This window comes from Priapulus caudatus, unplaced genomic scaffold (assembly GCF_000485595.1).
Source record: "Priapulus caudatus unplaced genomic scaffold, Priapulus_caudatus-5.0.1 Scaffold29, whole genome shotgun sequence".
In the NCBI taxonomy this organism is placed as follows: domain Eukaryota; kingdom Metazoa; phylum Priapulida; class Priapulimorpha; order Priapulimorphida; family Priapulidae; genus Priapulus; species Priapulus caudatus.
The window spans coordinates 489,960-511,731 of record NW_014577090.1 but is presented as its reverse complement, the minus strand read 5'-3'; the positions used below and the strand labels follow the sequence as shown (position 1 = coordinate 511,731).

At 44.8% G+C, this 21,772-nt stretch overlaps 1 protein-coding gene across 10 annotated transcripts in view; it reads left to right on the top strand.

Annotated features, from left to right (window-relative positions):
* LOC106815673 (somatostatin receptor type 2-like) overlaps positions 1-21,134 on the top strand; it is a 153,478-nt gene extending 132,344 nt beyond the window's left edge. For 3 of the 10 annotated variants that reach the window (XM_014820182.1, XM_014820198.1, XM_014820176.1), the window contains 2 exons: positions 15,805-15,866; positions 16,541-21,134. In XM_014820182.1, the coding sequence (XP_014675668.1) occupies positions 17,430-18,647 (1,218 nt within the window). In that variant the 5' untranslated portion in view covers positions 15,805-15,866; positions 16,541-17,429 and the 3' untranslated portion in view covers positions 18,648-21,134. Of the gene's footprint in view, positions 1-2,702; positions 2,777-14,396; positions 14,705-15,674; positions 15,735-15,804; positions 15,867-16,540 lie in introns of those variants that run through there. The other 7 variants (XM_014820230.1, XM_014820210.1, XM_014820204.1 and 4 more) reach the window with 6 other exon arrangements.
* Positions 21,135-21,772: the final 638 nt, after the last annotated feature.

The window sequence follows — 21,772 nt, the reverse complement described above, 5'->3', positions numbered from 1 at the left end:
AAATGTTTGACGTGTCTGTCTGGTGACTAGAGAGTGCCTGCGTCTGGGAGGCAGGGGAGCCGCATATGCGTGTGTACTCTCCTGTGTTTCTCATACGTATATCTTTACACGATTACCGCTTACCTACTGCCCTTCTGGCGGAAGCAGAGCAAAATACAACATCCAATTATTTACAGCAGCGAGGTTTCAAGAGTTCTAAAAATTAGAGATTATTAATAATCTTCATCTTACGTGTCAGACAGTACAGGTTAAAAAAAGCAGGGCCAGCGCCCGTTCGCCAAATGCCAAGCTCCTGATAGCTATGGCGAGCTACGGTAGCTATAGCTGTGATACAATATATCAAGAGTGCATAATAGAGAAGAGTATGACACGGTTTTAACAGCGTTTTGCATAGTTTTCAACTGGTAAATATATCTCTAACTCTATCTCTAAAATGTAACTCTATTATGCACTCTTGAATATATATATATATACACACGTCACATATATTTATATATATATCGCGTGCGTGTGTGCGTGGTGCGGGCGTGTACGTGTGTACAAAGGTGCGTGCGCTCGCGCGCGTGTGCGTATAGCGCGTGTATGTGTGTGTGTCAAATCCAGGAGCGTACGAGTGAACCTGTTTAAGGCGCACGATATGCTGTCACATATTTTCTGCTTACTATGCTTGCCGCCTAGTCGGAACGGATAGTTCATTAACGTCATCAGTTATCGTAGACATGCCAAGCTTACCAACCGAATGCAAGGTTTCAACTATCGTTACGATCATTCATTGCTAATTGCATGTAGAGCTCTGCTCCTATTCGTATAATCGTGAATTTTGCATAAATAGCTTACGTAATAGTTTATTACGGAACTTTGAAGCAGTCACAAAATAAACAACTAACTGTTCGCAACGAATTTTAGCTGTTTGTTGTAATGCCATACTCGTGTATGGATAAAGTTGTGCAAATTAGTCGTTGCTAATATGCTAATGGGAGAGTTTTCAGAATGTACTAAGTGCGTGATAGCTGGTGTGTTATATAGATTCTCATGGCTATATGGAAAACGCTGCAGATCTCGGCGAGTACAGCACGTACGCTTGTCGGTGGACCCCACTCAGGTGTGTCAGTTGGTGCATGCACGTATTCACGCATGCACGCACGCACGCTCACCTATACACGTACATTTTTGACGCGTAAATGAAGATTCTTTTCGCAATACTTTCGAATCAAATAGACACTGATCATATAACGGTGACAATTTACTAGAAACTCGTCCTAGGAACATTCGCGCTTTGCTAATATGAACACAATGCTGCAGCATCTGCTGATAATATTACATGCGCAATTTTTTTATTCGCCACGCAAGGCGCTTTCCCGCGAGTCTCAGGTGACACGTGTGGGCGTTTACTACGTCTCATCACGACGTACTAGTATCGCATCTTCTCTGGTTTTAATATCAACACGTATTCTTGTTTCATAATTACACTGCCCTTTCTTCGTGCCTGTATGAACCATACTGCACCCTTTACCACAATACTTAGCCTATATATACAGCGTACCGTGTGTTATATAAGCAATTTGGCTTTACCACAATACTTAGGGGGATAATTACATGCAAAACATCCGGGATGTATATATATCAGAAGTTGATAATAGGGAAATATAATAAATTCCCTATTATCTACTCCTGATATACATATATATATACATATATATATATATATATATATATATATATATATATATATATATATATATATATATATATATACATATATATATATATAGGCAGCTATGTAGGTATAGGGCTGCTGTGTAGGGCAGCTATGTAGGTAGGGGCTGCTGCTGCTATGTAAGGCTGCAGGTAGGGCTGCTGCTGTGTGGGGCAGCTGCTGCGTACGCTAGCACGTCAGCGTGTGTCGCCATCTGCTTGATAAATAACCTCCGTCCGTTCAAGAGGCTTCTCCGATAACTCATCTCGACGCGAAAAACATTCCACTGCTATAAGAACACGTCAACGTCAAAGCTCAACTCTTCTAACTAAAGACCCGCGAAGAACGTGTCTTTGAAATGTTCGTCGGCGCCTAGTGAGTATCGATTGCGTTAAAGAATTATTAGGAAACTTGTCTGACAGTAATGTAGTCTCAGGCATGCAGTGTAGAATATATACACGGCCGTGTATACACGGCCGTGTATACACGTGGAGCCTAGACTATCTCTGGTTTATTCTGTTACACCCGTGTGTCGAAGGAGCGATACACTCAGGTGTACAGGTCGGTGCACGCACGCACGCTCACCTATACACGTGTATTTATGACGCGTAAATGGAGATTCTCTTCGCAATACTTTCGAAGCAAATAGACACGGATCATACGAGTATAACGGTGACTAGGAACATTCGCGCCTTGTTAATATGAACACAATGCTGCAGCACCTGCTGATAATATTACATGCGCAATTTTTTATTCGCCACGCAAGGCGCTTTCCCGCGAGTCTCAGGTGACACACAGATCTGGGCGTTTACTACGTCTCATCACGACGTACTAGTATCGCATCTTCTCTGGTTTTAATATCAACACGTATTCTTGTTTTATAATTACACTGCCCTTTCTTGGTGCCTGGAGGCAGATACATTACTCCACAATACCCGGGGGAATAATAATGGAATACATCCGGTTTGTAGACATATATATATATACAGCTCAGCGTGCGGAGTATGAGCAAGCTGCATGTGTGTTAGCAGTGCGTATCGTATCATCACGAGTAGATCAGTGTTCACCTTTACATACAAGGTACAGTTGACTTCTTTATGCATGTATAATTTTCGTTGATCCAAGCCCCATGCGTATAAGTTACTTTTTTACGACTTGTAATTGCGTATAGCATGTAGGTTCCAAATAGTACGGCGCGTGTGCGAGTAGACAAGCGTGTTTAGGTGACTATAGGTGTTTAGATTATCGAGTCATTGTGAAATGGGTGGTGAGCAGAGCGGGTGTAGACATGTGGGATTATGGCGGGGTTTTGGAGACGGAAGAGAGATGTAATTTTTAAATTTTTAATGCATTTTTTTTTTATTTAATTATTTTAAATTTAAATTACCCACGACCAACGTGTCCTACGGTGCACGATACAAATAATACGCTGATGCACATTAAATTAATAATAAATGAATACTAACAATAAAAATATGTACTGGTCAAAAATATATATAGCGTCAGCGCCGACGACGCTACAGGGTCAAAATCCGACTCTTTTTCGACGTTTTCTCTGACGTTCTCTCTGACGAGCATGCGTACATACGCTGCATGATAAAAATAAATAAAAAATTTAAAAAAAAAATTTAAAAAAAAATTTAAAAAACAATTTAAACAAATACAATTAACAGTTTTAATTAAACAAATTTTCAATTTTTAATTAAAAATCGGATTTTAAAAAATTTGGGCATTCAACGACCCGTAGGACCAACGGTGACGTAGGACTATAGATCGGTTCCCGTCGGAATTCGCATACGCCACGTACGTTACAGCATAAAAAGACGCAAGAGTGAGAGTAATTGCAGCGATATCAAAATGTTCACTGCCAAATGTGTTGAAGTTCTGACTTGTATGGTGATCGAACTTTATCGTTACTTGTTTTGTAGAGTATAAATATAGTTATAATGATTCAGTAAAGTTGAAAATATAGTTTAGATCGGCCAGGAGTCCAAAATCACGATGGGGCATCGTGTTATGAAAAGGGAGGAAGATAAATGTAACATGTGGTTTACAGATTTGGATGAAATTAGCCTGGGTTGGGTTAGGTGTAGTGTTTAGCATGTAGGTTCCAAATAGTACGGTGCGTGTGCGAGTAGACAAGCGTGTTTAGGTTAGACAGATTCTCGAGTCATTGTGAAATAGGTGGTGAGCAGAGCGGGTGTAGACATGTGGGATTATGGCGGGGTTTTGGAGACGGAAGAGAGATGTAGGGGTCGGGAGACTGGTTGTGGAGATGGGATTAAGCGCACGCGCTTACGCGCGTGTGCGCGTTGTTTTGCTCCTGTGTGCAAGGAGATGTGACGTGTGCAAGATATTAAAGTTTATGCAGTTTAAAACACAAGTTTAGATTAATTCTTCTCTATATCATTTCTACATCGAACTTCGAATTCAACGTTACAATAGTATCAACTGCCTCTAACACATCGCTTTGATTTATTGCTTTGTACCGAAATAACTAATTGCAAGACGCCGAAGTCAACGCTGCCAGAGAGACGCGGGTACCGTGCGTGACGTTAAAAAGTCACGGCGACGCAAACGATGACGGCAAACGATGCGCTGCGTCATCATAAATTATTCTTACATCTTTCACGCCCCCTCTCCTTCTTTGCTATCATCATCGGACCGATGATACATCTCACGCACTGGGCTAACTTATGGCAGTCGTTGGAGGAGTGATACGAGGCTGCGAGAGAGAGAGAGAGAGAGAGAGAGAGAGTTATCTATCTATCTATCTATCTATCTATCTATCTATCTATCTATTCATCTATCTATCTATCTACCATCTATCTATCTATCTATTCATCTATCTATTCATCTATCTATCTATCTATCTATCTATCTATCTATCTATCTATCTATCTATCTATCTATCTATATCTATCTGTATAAAATTATTTATTTATTTATTTATTTGTTTGTAAGATGCAGACGCAGGAATAGACGTCGAACGACAGAAAGAATCGAGATTGGCTCAAACATGCCTAATGCGCGTGCGTGCGTATAATTATGCGCGTGCGTGCTTATAATTATGCGTGTTCGTGTGTCGTGTAATGCAACGCGTTAGAATTTCTAACAAATTCACTGAGCGTGATTATGCGAGTGCATTTACTGTGTATTACACAACTCTGACAAGACACGACCCGGACGTTTTATTGCTGCCTAGGCGGGCAAAACGCACAATTTTACTAAAGGGCAAAATTATGCCTGTCGCTTGAAGTTGTGGGGGGTAATGTGGAAATACATAATTGAACACTTCAGATGTGTGTCTTTAGTTCGTCTGACGTTTAAATTGCTAGTATACGGACGATAAGAATACTCATCTTGTTTAATATAAAACAATCAACCGCCTAAAAACACTTTTATCTTCCGCTTAACCTTAAATTTGCACATAAAATGCATCGTACGAGGCGCATTGAGTACGTGGGACGTGACGTGCTTTATTCAGGGGTTCTGCTATGTATAGCTAAAGCCATGCTATGTGTACCGCAGCACGGTCTGTCTACAACGCTGCTATTCCCTCCGTCATTACTCATAACTTCCATTTTACTATATTTGATTAGCGATAATGGTTGTGTCAGGTGCAAGATTTCCACAGAGTTTATGATATGCCGCTGCAGCCATGCCGCTGTTTGCCACTCGGTCTTCCTCTCGCCATGCCGGCAGAGAACTAAATCATATCCCGGCCTAATGTCACCCAGATGAATTCCATGGGCAGCGGCGAGAGACACGTTATAGATGACATTGACGACAGCCTATGTATAAAAGGAAACGGTGTATGTATGTATGTAGAAGAGGAAGCCTATGTATAGGGTGATGTGATGCTCCATTAAGAGCGTTCCCAACGATAATGTCATTAATGTCGTGATATAAGAGGAAACGGCGGAATATGTGCACAGACTAACGGATAGTCCGTGGTCTCCGGTCCGTTAGTCTGTGGTATGTGCACGCAAAAGTGTCCACGATGCTCATTGGTTAATATACTGTAACACACATCAGTTTCCGCGATGCTGATTGGTTAATATACCTGCATTATACATCTGTGTCCACGTGTCACGTCCATGTGTTGTAATCACTGAGCTCCATATAACAGCAAATAATATAATATCATGTCAGACATTCTATTCATGAGTACCCTCGTGGGGTTTGGTATCTTTATTTAGTCAGCTATTAAAATATATTGTGTGAATATAGTCAATATACGGCATAAACATTCGCATAATTGTGACGGGTCTATCAGAACTTCAAGAAGGAATAAACCCGTCTGCGCGACAGACGCAACATGGCCGTCTTGCCATATATAAGTCCCGATTCCCCGGAAGATAATCCTTCATTCCGGCCACTATTGTTTCATGCACGCTCGCTCGTGGAATTGAAGATGTTTCCATGAAAGCTCACATGTGGAAGGGGGTTAACGGCGTGTGAAGCGATTCTAGTTTGCTGTCACTAAAGCAAGATGAGATGAAAACTGATGAAAAATACGATGCTGAAAGCGTCTTTGTTCGTGCTTAAGGCTGGCGTCGAACATCGCACGGCAAAACGCGAGATTAAAATCGATCAACAGTTTTACGCTAAATAGTCACGTCTCGAATTGTGTGGAGCCAATTCTTCCGGTCAGCTTATCACGGCAGCCTGACATTTCACGAGGAGCGTCAAGTCAGCCGGATTCGATGTGTTGTTTGGGTGTACTTTAGGAAGTCGTGCAGGCATGAGCTTGGAGTTTTGGGCACGGAGATGGTGGCATTTGGTGGGACGGGGCGTGATGGGTGGGCTGGAAATGTACAGGTGATTGTGATTATGTCGTACGGAGATGTAGTTTACATGAAAACCGCGCGCGCCAGGCAAGCGGAACAACCTCGTAAAACAGCTTCTAGATATGCACTGAAGTTAATCGTGCGGTGTCTAATTATATGATGATATTTGTCGCGTTCTGACACACATTTCTCACGTTGCACTCGCGACCTATTGTGCTTTACTCTAAGTCTTACGCATAGTTTACGCACTATTTGTTCACAGACATGTATAGCCAATCACTGTGACCATATGCCTATACCTAATAATATAGAGCCGTATCCTCTGGGGGGCAAGGGGGCAGCTGCTCCCCCTAGCTAATAATGGATAATAACGCTAACGTGATTTTTGGGGGCAATTATTCGTGAAAGCCTCGTCTCAGACCCACCCCACCACATTATGGACGTCGATCAAGAGCTGCGCCCGTCCCTCATCATTACACATGGGAGTCATGAAATTTTGCCCCTCCCCCTAGGAATCTGCTCAGCATATACGGCCCTGTAATGTATAAATGTATAGCCCTCACTGTGACTATGGCGGATTAGATGCTCGTGTATAGCCTACCGCTGGGACTATACACCTGATCACATGCTCGTGCTAGCAGTCGAGTAATGGTTTTCCGCGTTATGAACAGCGAACATAATCAATTTGAACGCTTTTTGTCGGATTTCTGCTTCACTGGTGCGTGGCAATGTGCATCCAGCAGGCATGCAGCTAGCTAACTACTGTTGCCAGGTGTGCTAATGCCGTTCTCCTCCCATCATCCTGCTCTCTCCTCCGTGCACGGCCGTCTCTCTTCCGTGCACGGCGGTCTCTCTTTTTTCCTCATCTCGTTCTCTCCTTCACGCACCGCTGTCTCTCTCCTTCCCTCATTCGTTCTCTTCTTCACGCACCGCTGTCTCTCTTCTCCCTTCATCCGTTCTCTCCTTCACGCACCGCTGTCTCTCTCCTCCCCTCATCCGTTCTCTCCTTCACGCACCGCTGTCTCTCTCCTTCCCTCATCCGTTCTCTCCTTCACGCACCGTTGTCTCTCTCCTCCCCTCATCCGTTCTCTTCTTCACGCACCGCTGTCTCTCTTCTCCCCTCATCCGTTTTCTTCTCCGTGTACGGCGGTTTCTCTTCTGCCCTCATCCTGCTCTCTCGGTTGTGCCTGGCAGTTTCTCTCCTCCCCTCATTCGGCTCTCTCCTCTGTGCTCCTGTGTTCGCCCGTCTTTCGCCCGCATCTCTCCTGCGTGCTATTAGATCTACAGCCGTTCACCACGCACTCAACGTATTCATGAAGCGATCGAGCGAATCGCCATCAACATTGATGTGTGCAAAAAAATTGTGCGCAAAAAAATGTCGCACGTGATCATCACTGCTCCCCCCATGCAGCACGGCTGTGTGCTGACGCTGCCCACCATTAGCACCCGTAGATATCATACGTGTGTACGTATATACGCTATAATAACAGGAGGAAATAGTATAGAAGTCATTTATAAACCTATTATTTACTAGCGATAACAATGTGATATAATAATGTTGCTGGCATTGCCACCATTGTAAGCATGCTCTCTTGTTAAAAGCTCTATCTACCGCATGCGGCTGCACGTCGATGCTTCTGGTGTTGTCTATGCCGAGGACGGCGCCTCTCTCTCTTGTGTTGCGTGTATAGTTTGGCTGCGGTCCATTTGCTATATAATGGAATCTCTCGTTGTCCACTCTCCGTTCAGTGGGCTGAATACTCTGCAAATGTCCTTGCGGGGGTAACGATGGCAAGAGCTGATGTAATCACTATAGTTTACACCAACCGTCTAGTTTTTCCTCGTCTGTACGCAAGCTCTCCGTAATTTTTGCAGTACGCGGGCAAATGAGCTCGCTACTGCACTGTCGCGATCAGCATGAGTTCTCTGATTAATTCGATTTCCGAGAAAGTCAATGCGATGTATGTGCGCTGTGTGCACGTCGCGAGCGCACGAGGCGAGTAGAGAGGAGATGTGTGCGAGAGAGAAGCGGAGGACCTCCATCGATTCACGTTACACGCGAAGGAAGGAAGCATCGCGGCACCAGAGCGGAATGTATTCAGTCAATGCCGCACCTCGGTCGCTTTGACGATAACGCAGAGCTGTTTAAAATGGCCCCCGTAATGCAGCAATGAGAATTTAATGCGAGCGCTCTTATTTCGTCCATCTAGCGGGGCGCGCGTGTCTTTGTGTGTCTCTGCGCGGTGGTGTGTGTGTGTGTGTGTGTGTGTGTGTGTGTGTGTGTGTGTGTGTGTGTGTGTGTGTGAGAGAGAGGGAGAGAGAGAGCGCGCCTGAGCGTGTGTGTGTGCACGCGCGTGTGGGTGTGTGCATATGTGCATGCGCTTGTGTGCGTGCGTACGCGAGTGCATGCGTGCGTGTGCGTGTGTGTGCGGGTGTGTGCGGGTGTGTTCATGCGCTTGCGTGCATGCGCACATGAGTGCGTGCGTGCGTGTGCGTGCGCGTATGTGTGCGTGTTCATGTGCGGGGGAAGGATATATTCGTGTCTGACCTTATGCTAAAGCTCGTTGATTGAGCTTTGCTAATTAGCTGACTAGCAGCCCTATATGTGCAGCAGTAAGCCAAGCGAGCAGCAATTCCTCGCGTAACTAGATATCGACACTATTCCCTGTTTAGATGCATCGGCTTGCACCGCTGGAATAATGCGTTGCTCGCAGCGAATAGGGCAGCGTGTATCCTTGCCGTTTTGCTTCGCTAATGTGGCTGTTGTCAGGTCAGTGGCGCAATGCTCGCTGACCGTAGCATCTAGGAGAGAAATCCGATGGTGCATGTTTAAACAAAGCAGGCAATCACGGAATTACGGAAGACATGTACGGCCGAGCCGGCAGCGAGACATGCATTTGCGTAATTCTGTTGACAATCGGTAACAGCCCTGATGCTCCCATGCGTTAATATCATTCTGATTACTCATAAATAAATAATATAATTTATTATAACATATTATAAATAAATAAATAAATAAATAAATATCTATCTATATATATATATATAAATATATATATATATATATATATATATATATATATATATATATATATATATATATATCAGAAGTAGATAATAGGGTTTCTGATATATATATATATATATATATATATATAATTTATATATATACATCCGTCTCATGATTACAATACAGGGCAGCTGCACTGCCGCCCCTAGCTACCTATTAACTACTCATCATGACTCGCGTCTCTCGTAGGGAGATATTTGTCTGGCCGCTATGCACGTGTACCATGGTATGGTGACAGCTCGCTAGTCCGAAGGTTCACTAGTCCGAAGGTTCACTAGTCCGAAACACTCACATGGGATGTACTTACCTGTACATATACGTATACGTTGCTGGTTTATTTTTTACAGACGTTGTCGTACTCCGCGTTTCGAGGGGTTTTGTACTCCAATATGTTGCCCTCGACAGAACAATATAATCTAGCACGAACCTCAAAGGCATGTATACAAATATTATATAATTATTGCCTATAGTAGCGAAGAAAGTGCGTTTTTGCTGACTAAGAGCGTTAGGGACAAGTGGTAATATGTATACAGTTGTGTATCAACGGCTGTGACCACCTGTCGTCATCAGGAATATAATATAGACAGTTACGTGTGATGGCCGGAATTCTTACACCGACAAGCGAGTTTCGGGCTTCAGTCTAATTTTTAGGTGAATTGAAGACTATGACATAAAGTTTATAACATTTATTCATTTCATGTATGTTTATATTCTGCTGTAGCCTGCCGGTTTCAGTGCACTTTTTATTAGGGCCTGCTGATAGGTATCGCCACAATATTATTAGCTATATATATATATGTGTGTGTATATATATATATATATATATATATATATATATATATATATATATATTTATATATGTGATATGATCAATAAACAACACCTCTTCATATGCTATTTTGTATTCACGTGTACGTTCGTCACGATGCAGGACGCGATTAGAATTCTTACAGACGCTGTCAGCCATTATCGATGACCGATAACTGGCGTTTATGTGCTTAGTAAACAATTATTGCATTATCGAATAAATAGTCGTTCTGAATCTGTAACAGATATGTGGCCGGCAGTTTTTATGATACTTTCCCGCGTGCGTGCGTACGTGTTTGCATAGCCAGCGGATATTTTCGTGTAGCGGCAGCATCGTCCGCGCAGCCAGCTTCCGCGGAGCGGCAGAGATCCGCCCGGAAATATCGGGTTCATTTAACGGTGAGCTTCCACGCAGCAGAACTCCGTCATCCGCCCCCACAAGCCATGTATTCTATTCACGAAACAATTGTTTCACCGCGAGAAGCGCTATTTCAAATTAAAATTCAAATAAATTTTATTGCTCAAATATCTCACAGATACATTGGCAAAATAATTACAACAATAAAATATACACGTACTGCGATAATGCATGAATAACTAGATGAATAGCAATATTTAATAATAGTGATAACACATTGAAAGTTATTTCGTGATTTTTCACCATGCTAGAAGCCGACGTCACAGTGACCTGTAATGGACGCCGTGAATGATGCAAATATTTGGCTTGTGTCTGTAATGCCACTGTCATGGTTGCCTAGCCGATGTCACGTAATGTCGAAAATTTATGCGCAAATTAATTGAAGTTGAGCAGTTGGTGAATCACATGTGTGTCTAAATTATTATGTATATTTACAGTAGCAGTGAGGCACGTACGGGTCGAATACTCAATGTCAATTTCTTTATTGATATATAGAGATGTAGGGACTGCAGTGTATGTGATAGATAATCTATAGCTTAGATTAGATAGGTTCATCTAGTCGATCCATATCTTCTCTTCAATCGCTGGCGTGCGTTAAGATAGATTGAACGACTCTCGTTATTTGTGCACGCTTAGTAATATTACTCGTATTTTTTACGGTGTTGAAGTATGTCATATAAGTTACGTTTTGTAATGCGCATGTTAGCGTATTTTGGCGTGGATGTAGGCCTACACTCAAAAAGCAAAATTTGTATTAAACAAATTTGATTTTAGTCGTGTAAGCTCAGGGGTAATTCATTAGGCAGCAGTAGAGGATAAGCCCTTGTGCATACCCCGGCGTGTAGAATACTAACTAACCAACTTGCTCATCCGACCAATTTGGGTACCCTGTGTGTTTAAGTAGGATCCGTCACGCATCCAGGGTACCCGGATGCTCTTCAGATGTCCTTGCTTAGGCATATACGGCGTTAGCAGTAGCATGGAGCGATACCATGTAGGCCAAAATATCATACCAATGTCGAATCAAGAGTGACTTGCACGGTCATGAGCAATGATGATGTTTCATGCCAACATATGACATGTTCACATTCTCGTGGGAATGTGCGAAACGTACATTCACGCGGCAACTTTTGCACAATTTGTGTGTGTGTGTGTGTGTGTGTGTGTGTGTGTGTGTGTGTGCGTGTATTCCTATTTCGCAGCTAGCGTATAATATATGGGCACGTTTTTCGCTTCCTGCGTGATGAATGCGTACTGTTCTTAGCACGTATTTCGCTGATGCTCAGCAAATACATGTAGGAAAATATGTCATATTTTTAACAATGCACAGTTTGTTCTGTTCATCTATCTACCTGATTCCTGTCGCGATACAAGATGCTGCATGATACTATGTCAAAGTTTTCTATAGGAAAAATATTGGTTAGCTACACAGTATGTTCACTATAGGACAAATATTGGTTAGCTTCGCAGTAAGTTCACTATAGGAAAGATATTGGTGAACTACACAGTATAATTCACTATAGAAAAAATAAATGGTTAACTACATAGGATGCTAACTATAGTACAGATATTGTGGATTTTGCTAAACGCGATTGCTGTTATATATGCGGGGGTTTCGAGCTTCGCATTTATAGAAAACATGTCAAATGAGGGAGAAATGGAAGCTTTTCAATTGTAGATAAAGAATGATCGAAATAAGACACTTTAATACCCAGCGTCGTGCAATTACGTTTTGCAGAATTCCCACGCAGTTTAGATGCAGGCAATATACATGTATACGTTTTCGAATGCGTATAGACAGAGATTTCAACGTTTCCATGCGCAAGTGTACTGCTTGTATAATATATTACATCATGCCTTAACGTGGCCATGTTAGAGGTTCATCGTAACATAATACAGTGACGTGGCCATGTTAAAGCTTCATCGTGACGTCACACCGTAAGCTGTGTATGTAACAGCTTTATCATGCAGTATCATGGCCACGTTACAGCTTCATCATGCCGTAACGTGGCCATGCTACAGCTTCATCGTGCCGTAACGTGGCTATGCTACAGCTTCATGATGACGTCATGTCGTAACGTGACTATGCTACAGCTTCATGATGACGTCAGGTCGTAACGTGGCTATGCTACAGCTTTATGATGACGTCATGTCGTAACGTGGCTATACTACAGTTTCATGATGACGTCATGTCGTAACGTGACCGCGTCACTGCTTGGTTAGAACGTGCTGTGACATTCCTGTTTTGGCCGCCTGGTCTGAGTAGCAGTCTCGCAGGTTCCACGCAGCGTCTTAGCTTGCTTTGCCGGGTACTTACTTTGATTGAATATCGAGTTGCGATGTCGCATAACGACCACTTTGGCGCCAAGCCTACGGAATTGATCCGTCGCTCCCTTAGCACCACCAGCGTATTCAATTTACCCGCTTTTATGACATCTGAATGCTCGTTACTTACTCTAAACAGCGACGGTTCGCGACCGATGACGAACGAGAAATTCTCCAGAAACACAAGATCGTGTCTCGCCAAGGTCGAATTACGCATGCAACGGCGGGACAGCGTTTGCTGGCAGATGCTGTGGCTTTAGCATCGTTGGAGAGCCTCGTGATCGCATGAAATATCGTCTAGTGAAGTCCAGTCCAAGCGTACAGCACGATACACACCTCCTTATGACAAGGCTTCTCGTTTACATTGCGCATTGAAAATAAAGGTCAAATTCCCATGCCCACGCGCAATGTAGAGGGGGATGTACACCGGCAACGTAGTACTGTAACACTACGCTCGAGTGAAACAGAGCGTTTCTTATGTTCTAGTAAAAAAAACTATTTTCCTGTCTGGGGTCGGCGTATCACATAACAGTCATCAGCGCAATATATATCTTTGGTTTATCTTATATTAGTTTGTCGTAACAACTGAAACGACAACTCACCTAGCTGCTAGCCTACCTGCTCGGTACGGTTTTCGCACATTTGACACGCTAGGAAACGATAATTTGTCATCTCCGGCAACAGCGCGAGTTGTTGTTTTTTTTGCAAAAATTCAATTAGGACGAATTTAATTAAGGATGGAAGCTAATCCTGTTTGTTAGCGTGAAGATTAAATACATTTAATTACGGTCGGTCGCAGATCTCGGTCTCTGTGTGCGGATAGTGATGTGACAGTTACGCTCATGTTTCAAGTTGTCCGTTAGTAATAGGACTGGCTCCAGAATCTTTCGGCGTTGTAATGTGCCCGTGACTGTAAATCACTCGCTCAAAGGAAAGGCTTATATAAACATTGGTTGCTATTTTTGCGGAAAACCCTCATGTTTATCGCTTAAATTATAGTCGAAATACTCGTACCTTGCAGCCAGGCTCGAAGATTGATGGTGCCCGTGATTACAAAATAACTAGACGAAGAGAACACATTTTTCATACGGGTGATCTCATGGCATAATACGAATGATGAAAATACCTCTAACCACGCCCTCTGTTGTCGCGCACCGTATTCATACACTACACAGGTCCCGTCCATGGTTTCTTTCATGTCATATGACCGCGCGCATGCCTCCAGTTGCGAATACGCATGCGCACAGCGTCCCTTAATTGGCAGAAATCAGTGGGGAGAGAGAAGTCAAAGGGTTACGGCGCACTGCGGCTTGCTGCGCTCGCTGCGAGCGTACATTCCCATCGGCGCGTGTCAGTGCCCCCGGTACACGCGCCAGTACGTAATCGTGTCTGAAAAGCTTGGAGTGCCTCTGAAATTCGATTACCTAATAACGCGACATCGCCACTGTCGCAGACGCGTGTCGGCCTGGTGCGTGTATGTGACATATATGTATGGATGTGTGTAGTAGGACTGAAGCCGAGTGGAGGAGTAGTGCGTGTTACTGAGGTGAACGTAAACCGCTACGTAGACCGGGGCACAGCGACAGGACAGCCTTGTAAGCAGCATGTGTGTGTGTGCGTGCGTGGCGTGCGCTTGCGCTGTTTGTGTGCGTGTGTGTGCGTGTGTGGCGCGGCGGCGCGGTGTGTGTCTTTGTCGTGTTGTACATGTGTTTTGTTTATATGTATGTGTGTGTGTGCGCGCATGTGGCGTGGCGTCGTGGTGATTCGCGTGTGCTGTGTCGGTGTGCGTGTGCGTAGAGTGTGTGTGTGTGTGTGTTGTGTGCGTGTGTGTGTGTGTGGTGGTGTGTGGTGTGTGTGTGTGGTGTGTGTGTGTGTGTGCGTATGTGTGTGGTGCGTGTGCGTGTGTCTTTGCGCGCATGTGCGTGCGTGCGTGTGCGTGTGTGTGTGTGTGTGTGTGCGTTGCGGTGCGGTGTGTGTGTGTGTGTGTGGTGCGCGCGGTGTGTGTGTGCGATGCGTGTGTGTGTCTTGCCTCGGCGCATACGTGTGTGTGTGTTGTGTGTGTGTGTGTGTGTGTGTGTGCGCGCGCGCGCATGTGCGTGTGTGTGTGTGTGCGCGCGCGCATGTGCGTGGGCGTGTGTGTGTGTGTGCATGTGCGCGTGCGCATGCGTGTGTGTAAGGAACCAACAGCTACATATCGTATCAGCGCGCGTCGTCAGATCTCTGACCAGGTTTCATGACGATACACTCATTATAGAGCTTATAGACATGATTACAGTCTTCCAGCAGGAATCAAGGGCGACATGTCGTTCGTCTTCCATCGTAATTGGCTAGGAATGATGCCATGATTTAATAAGGCTTTGCTGGTAATGAGTAGAGACATGCGGAGGGAAGCTATGATCTCGGTGTCTGCTAGGTGCAGATAGCAGCAGTAACAGTCGCGGTGCTCTGACAGTGTGGGACTAGCGTCTGTGTGACAATAACTACAGTGCAGCTGATCTAGAAACACGTACGACCGAGAAAATGAAATCAGCCGACGCTAACGTTATTTTGTAAAATGTGTCGAGGCTATAGGGACAGGATCAGATGCAGTAGCCGTTAGTGTGGTGGTGGTGGTGGTCGGTGAGGGTAAGCCGTGATTGTGGTAATAATTCACTCACAGTCAACAGTGTACACCTTTTATTTCATTTCGTTACAGTTCAGAAATATCAATCGGAGATATTTGAAAGCTGGAACCAAGCTAATGTTTCTAGTGAGTTGGTATGTTGAGCTTTATAGTCTGTCCACAACGAATTCAATCTGCATTAATTTATCATGCGCGAACGTTAATCATTGGTCGTACGAGAAATCTAGAACGCCTTTCAGTCCCCATATGAATATGAATCCTTTATACATATATTATATATATATATAGTATATATATATTATATATATAATATATTATATATATACAGATAAATAGATGTACTATGCGCGTAGACTGCGCTTTACGTTTTTCATCTCCAGCTGTTCACCCGACCTAGCTTTTCATCTCTCCTCCCGCCTCTTCCTATCCCCCATCGCTCACTGCCTTCTCTCGATCACTCGCCTGCGTCCTCCTTCCCTTAACAGAATGCGTATGAGATAGTCAGTTCTATGTTTGTCGCGCCAACATTGTCTTAATTAAAAGACTGCTTCGCGTGTTTGCTTTCGCCGCTAAGCACATACACGCGGCGTTGTGTTAATAATAGGTGCAGAGTCAAGTTGTTAGCTTCTCAGTGCGTTACCATCCCCCCACGCGCATGCGCACACGAATGCGGGGTGACATCGATGGCGTAAACACGTTTCCACTCCGTGAATTCGCGCCTGTAGATTCAGCTGCTGCTGTCGACGTTAACGTTTACTCTACCGCCGCCCCGCTTGTCTAACACCTGGACCTTCGTTGCTCGTTTCAGTGACCCGTGTGCTTACTCCGAAAAAGGAAGACATACACACCCACACACAGATAGAGAGAGACGCCAACTCGCTACTGAAGCCATTAGAAGAACGACCACAGCCCGACTATAGACACCGCGTATAGGATAACCGATGCAAATTATTGGCGTGGTGTGTCTACTTGGTTGGGAAATCCTACATCGTTGCTGAAGTCGCCAGCATAACCAACGGTTGCCATTTTGAGGCTCTGAATGTCTGCAGAAGCATCGCGGGGTGTGACGAAGAACCATACCTGTAGAGTGCTCGGGTTACATAGAGACAGGCTTCATAATAACTAGCGTGCCCAGCGCAGTGAAGAGAATAGAGAGAGAGAGAGAGAGAGAGAGAGAGAGACGAGAGAGAAGAGAGAAGAGAGAGAGAGAGAGAGAGAGAGAGAGAGAGAGAGAGAGAGAGAGAGAGAGAGAGATAACATCATATCGTGTGAAATGACCGCGAGTCAATCAACGGGCACTGAGTGTTGTCCGCCGTGCGCATGCGCAGACGCCGTATCGGCAAGATAATGAATAGTGACATAAGTAGCATTAGCGTGGTCTGCAATTAGCATAGTACTCACACAGGTTGCCCGGTCGTACCGCCCTGTGTCACTGTCTCTCTCGCTGACGTGCGCACGACAGCAATCGTGTCAAGCCTGAGGAAAACATACTGAAACTTACATTACGTTGCTGGGCTAAGGTTATAAAGAACAACTGCGTTGAGTACCAAGTCGAAAGGCTATCATATCATCTAAAAGCCGCCGTCAACACGCGGGTTTGACATACGAACCGACGATATTCGATTCCCGACACATATCTCCTACAGAGGGAGCCACCTGCTACACATCACGTTTCGCATATATTTCTGCCGCCAACCATGGCCGCCAACTACAGCAGCGTGACGTCATACAGCAACGCGTCGCTGAACGACACGGACGACGACGACGCCAGGCTCCACCTGGCGTCGATAATAGCCGAGCGCATATCGATGACGATGTACACGATCATCTGCATCGTCGGCATGGTCGGCAACACGCTCGTCATCTACGTCGTTCTGCGCTTCGCCAAGATGAAGACCGTCACCAACATGTACATCATGAATCTGGCGATCGCCGACGAGATGTATCTCATCGGACTGCCGTTCCTCGTCACGACGATGGTGCTCAAACACTGGCCGTTCGGCTTCGCTATGTGCAAGCTGTACATGATTACGGCGAGCGTGAATCAGTTCACGAGCAGCCTGTTCCTGGCCGTCATGAGCAGCGATCGCTACCTCGCCGTCTGCCATCCCGTCAAATCCGTCAAGTACCGCACGCCGCTGCACGCGAAGATCGTGTGCGCGTGCGTGTGGACGATATCCGTGCTCGTCATGATCCCGGTGATTATGTACGCGCGCACGACCGGCGGCGGACCCACCTGCACCGTGCTCTGGCCAGGCGGGCAGCTGATCAAGGCCGAGAAGGCGTTCGTCGTCTACTCACTGCTGTTGGGTTTCGGCATCCCCGTCGCACTGACTATGACCTTCTACGTGATGGTTCTGCAGCGGCTGAAGACGGTCGGGCCGCGCAAGAAGTCCAAGGAGAAGAAGCGCAGTCACCGCCGCGTCACCAAGATGGTGCTCGTCGTCATCACCGTCTACATCTTCTGCTGGCTGCCCTACTGGTCGCTGCAGTTGCTGCTGGCCCTCGCCAGCGAGATGGAAGTCAACTCGCTCTACATTGCCTTATCTACCTTCGTGTACGCGCTCGCCTACGCCAATTCGGCCGTCAATCCGATTTTGTACGCGTTTCTCAGTGAAAACTTTAAGAAGAGCTTCATCAAGGCGTTCAGGTGCGCCGCCGGAAATGACTCCGGATTCGTCGTCGAGACGAGCACGTTTCCGGGTCGCGGCTCCAAGTCTCGCGCGGATTCGCGGCGCAGGAAGCACGGCGCCGATTCCGACGACGATGACGAGACGGAGTCGACGCATGTGACGAGCATGTGCCACTCGAGGGTACACACGGATCCGAAGAGCATGCTGCTCACGGATATCACCAACGGACAGAACCACACCACCAACAACTTAGAGCCCGACTGCAACGCCACCGCCCTCTAGAGGGCTCCCACGAAAGTATTCATCACGTGGGCAAAAACGTCACACGTGCTACTCAGACACAAATCTGTCCAGCCGTAAGGGAAATAACGGCCTTACTTTGTTTTGTATGAGCAGTCTGGCTATGATTCAACGTGTGGCTAAAAATTGCCGAGTAGAAGGTGCGCGCTAAAGCATGGTGTATAAGCGTAAGCCTCGTATATACATTACCAAGAATGCTAGCCGTTAAACAACAACACGGGACAGCGCTGGTTACGTCAAAAGCAAGCGTACGGTGATCACAGAACCATTTGTATGCGGTTAGTAGTAGCTCGTCATATGTTCGCGGCTCCTAGCGGAAATCGCAATGATGCGTGGAGATTTGAAATGATAACGGTTAGATTTGCTCGGATGTACGTATAAACGATGGTGTGACACGGTGTTCTCGTGAACCATACGGCAACGGGAACTGCATCGTGTAACGGCATCTAGTTAAATTGTAGAAATAGTATAATGACGTGCTAGGTTCACGCTAAGTGTTCTCTCAATATACGACTAAATGTTATAAACGTGCAAGTAACGGTGCCCGATTACGTCATTGGTAAATGATGTACATGTCTTCGTTGTATCACGTACACAGCCGTAGTGACGTATACATATTAATACTTATTATGAATTGTGACGTAACCGTTCCTGGTTTAGGTGACTGTGGACAATGCGCACGCTACCACCTGCGTGCGCGCTACAGCCCACTAGGTATTTGGTCTGAATATCTGTATTATACCAAATTTTGGTTAAATCAGCTATAGAACTGTATGTACTGAACATTATTATACTGTCAGCAAACACCATTGCTGTCAACTCGGAGCCGAAATGCTTTTGATGTAACATTAACATGACTGTCGGTGTTGGGAATTGTTAGAGTGAGGCATGAAGACGTCTGCTCCCATACATATTGCTCGTGAGTCTGTGTAAGTGAAGCTGTTACTGATGTTCCACATGCCATAGTCGATCCGCCCGCTGGGTCATCGAAATATGGTTCCCCGTAGAATTACACAGAGAGAGAGAGAGAGTTGATGAACTATATAGTTATATGCTTTAATATAGAGCAACTTTGATATTGTTTGTAAATATAATAGTCTGCAGAATGTTGAAGTGATGCTATACAATCACATACTAATGTACTAGTCGTAATTGTCGTCATCATCATCGTCGTCGTCGTCGTCGTCGTCGTCGTCGTCGTCGCTAACGATGTAGATGCTTTGAAATGTTTAAGACATATGTTGTGTGCTTGTCAATAGTATAAAAGTCGATACAGTTATCTGGTACCAATGATTTTACACCTTCTTGGGCATAGTGAACTCTTAATCTGTTTCTTAATGTTATAAGATCGTGTTTTCTGGTTATACGGCTGTCGTGTGAGTAGTATATATATATATATATATATATATATATATATATATATATATATTATTGATTGCGCATGCGCAGCGCATGTCTCACAGCGTGAACCCCTAAACGAGCGCCTCCCGTGCGCATGCGTGGATTTCCTTGGCGCCACAATCCGCTGCGTCCGGCCGAACTTTCCGGATGCGGATGTCAAACAACGGTTCCCTAGCTAGCTGTTTGACATGGACATTCTTCCTTCACATGTCTAGGAATTTTTACGAGCCTGCCTTATTGTACTACCTATACTGCATGCAGTGTCACCGGTTATTCGTATGGAGGAGGCTCAGTGTACATATTCTCTATCGTTTAGTTGTAGTCGGCTGTAATAATACGTCCATGCGAATATAGAGTTATATATTATTGATGATACCTGCGCGCAAATAAACATGGACAGACTAATTTACTCCATTGCTCCCTACCCCGCCGTTATCCTCCTCTCTCCTTGTCACCTTTTCTCTCTCCCTCTGTCCCTCGCTAGCGGTCCCCGTCTCTCTCATTTACCCATTTTCACGTACAAGCACGCACATTCTCCACTCCCCTCCTTCAGCCATTTCCCGCGTGTAGTCAATGACATAACTAATACTGTAATGCGTGAAATGTATTGATTCTGTAGTTAGCGCTTGAGGGAATTGTTGATAAATTAGAATGGAAAAAGCGGTCTAGTCATTAAGCTTTACTTCCACATGAGGGCTATGTTCTTTATTCCAACTTTAAGGCACCATAGCCTGGCGTTATTGTAACTGTCCCCTTGAGATTGTGCGGGAAAATTATATAATAAACCTCATAAATGTAAATAAGCATAAAATATTTAGAACCAATCATAGAACGAATTATCAGTAAAGCGTCCTATCATACACGTGGTTCCTTTTTTGCAATGCCCAAAACTGTATTCTCTCGACGTAAATCAGTTGAGTTACTGCATCCCCTATGGATCTGTTTAGGCCACTGACCTGAACTTGCATTCTAATCTAGATTTATGTTGAAATTTTAATTATGGATTTTAATTAAGACGAATGAATGTTTGTTCAAAACCACGTGAATAAAGAAATAGTTGCCTTAGAATTTGCTCTTGCTTTGCTTATTGTTATGATTAGACATGATCACAATTTTCTCGATTAAAGCTCGCGGAATGCATGAAATATGTAACTTCTCATTGTTCACCACGCGCCAATTCAGCCTCGGCGATTAATCCCTTAGAAGTCAACTGTCAGTCGAAAATCTTGTGCAAACGACCGCTGATGCTCTGGAAAGCAAAACGGAAATAAACGCTGAAGTTCTCAAATCACACCATGAACATAATTATAGACATAAACTCGCACGCTTACACACGCATGCACGGACACAAACGTACATACACGTGCGCACATCGACGCATGCGCATATTGTAGCGCACATGTGGAGTACGTAGTCTCATAAGGCACGATTCACGACCGTCATCTTACAGAGCCGTCTTTACAGAGTCAGTACCGTCAGTACAGAGCCGTACTAAACTCCAATTGACTAGATAGATGGACAAAGTCACGCGCGATGTGTGTTCTGAGCTGTTGATTACGGGCCGCTGGCGCATCCACGACCGGAGGGAAACTGACCCATAGCTGTGCCCCTCCGCCCTGCATATATAATTTCATCAACATTTTACTTTATGAAAATTTGTGTGTAATGAGTAAAGACGCAAGGAATAGTTAGATGTGAAGAAAGGC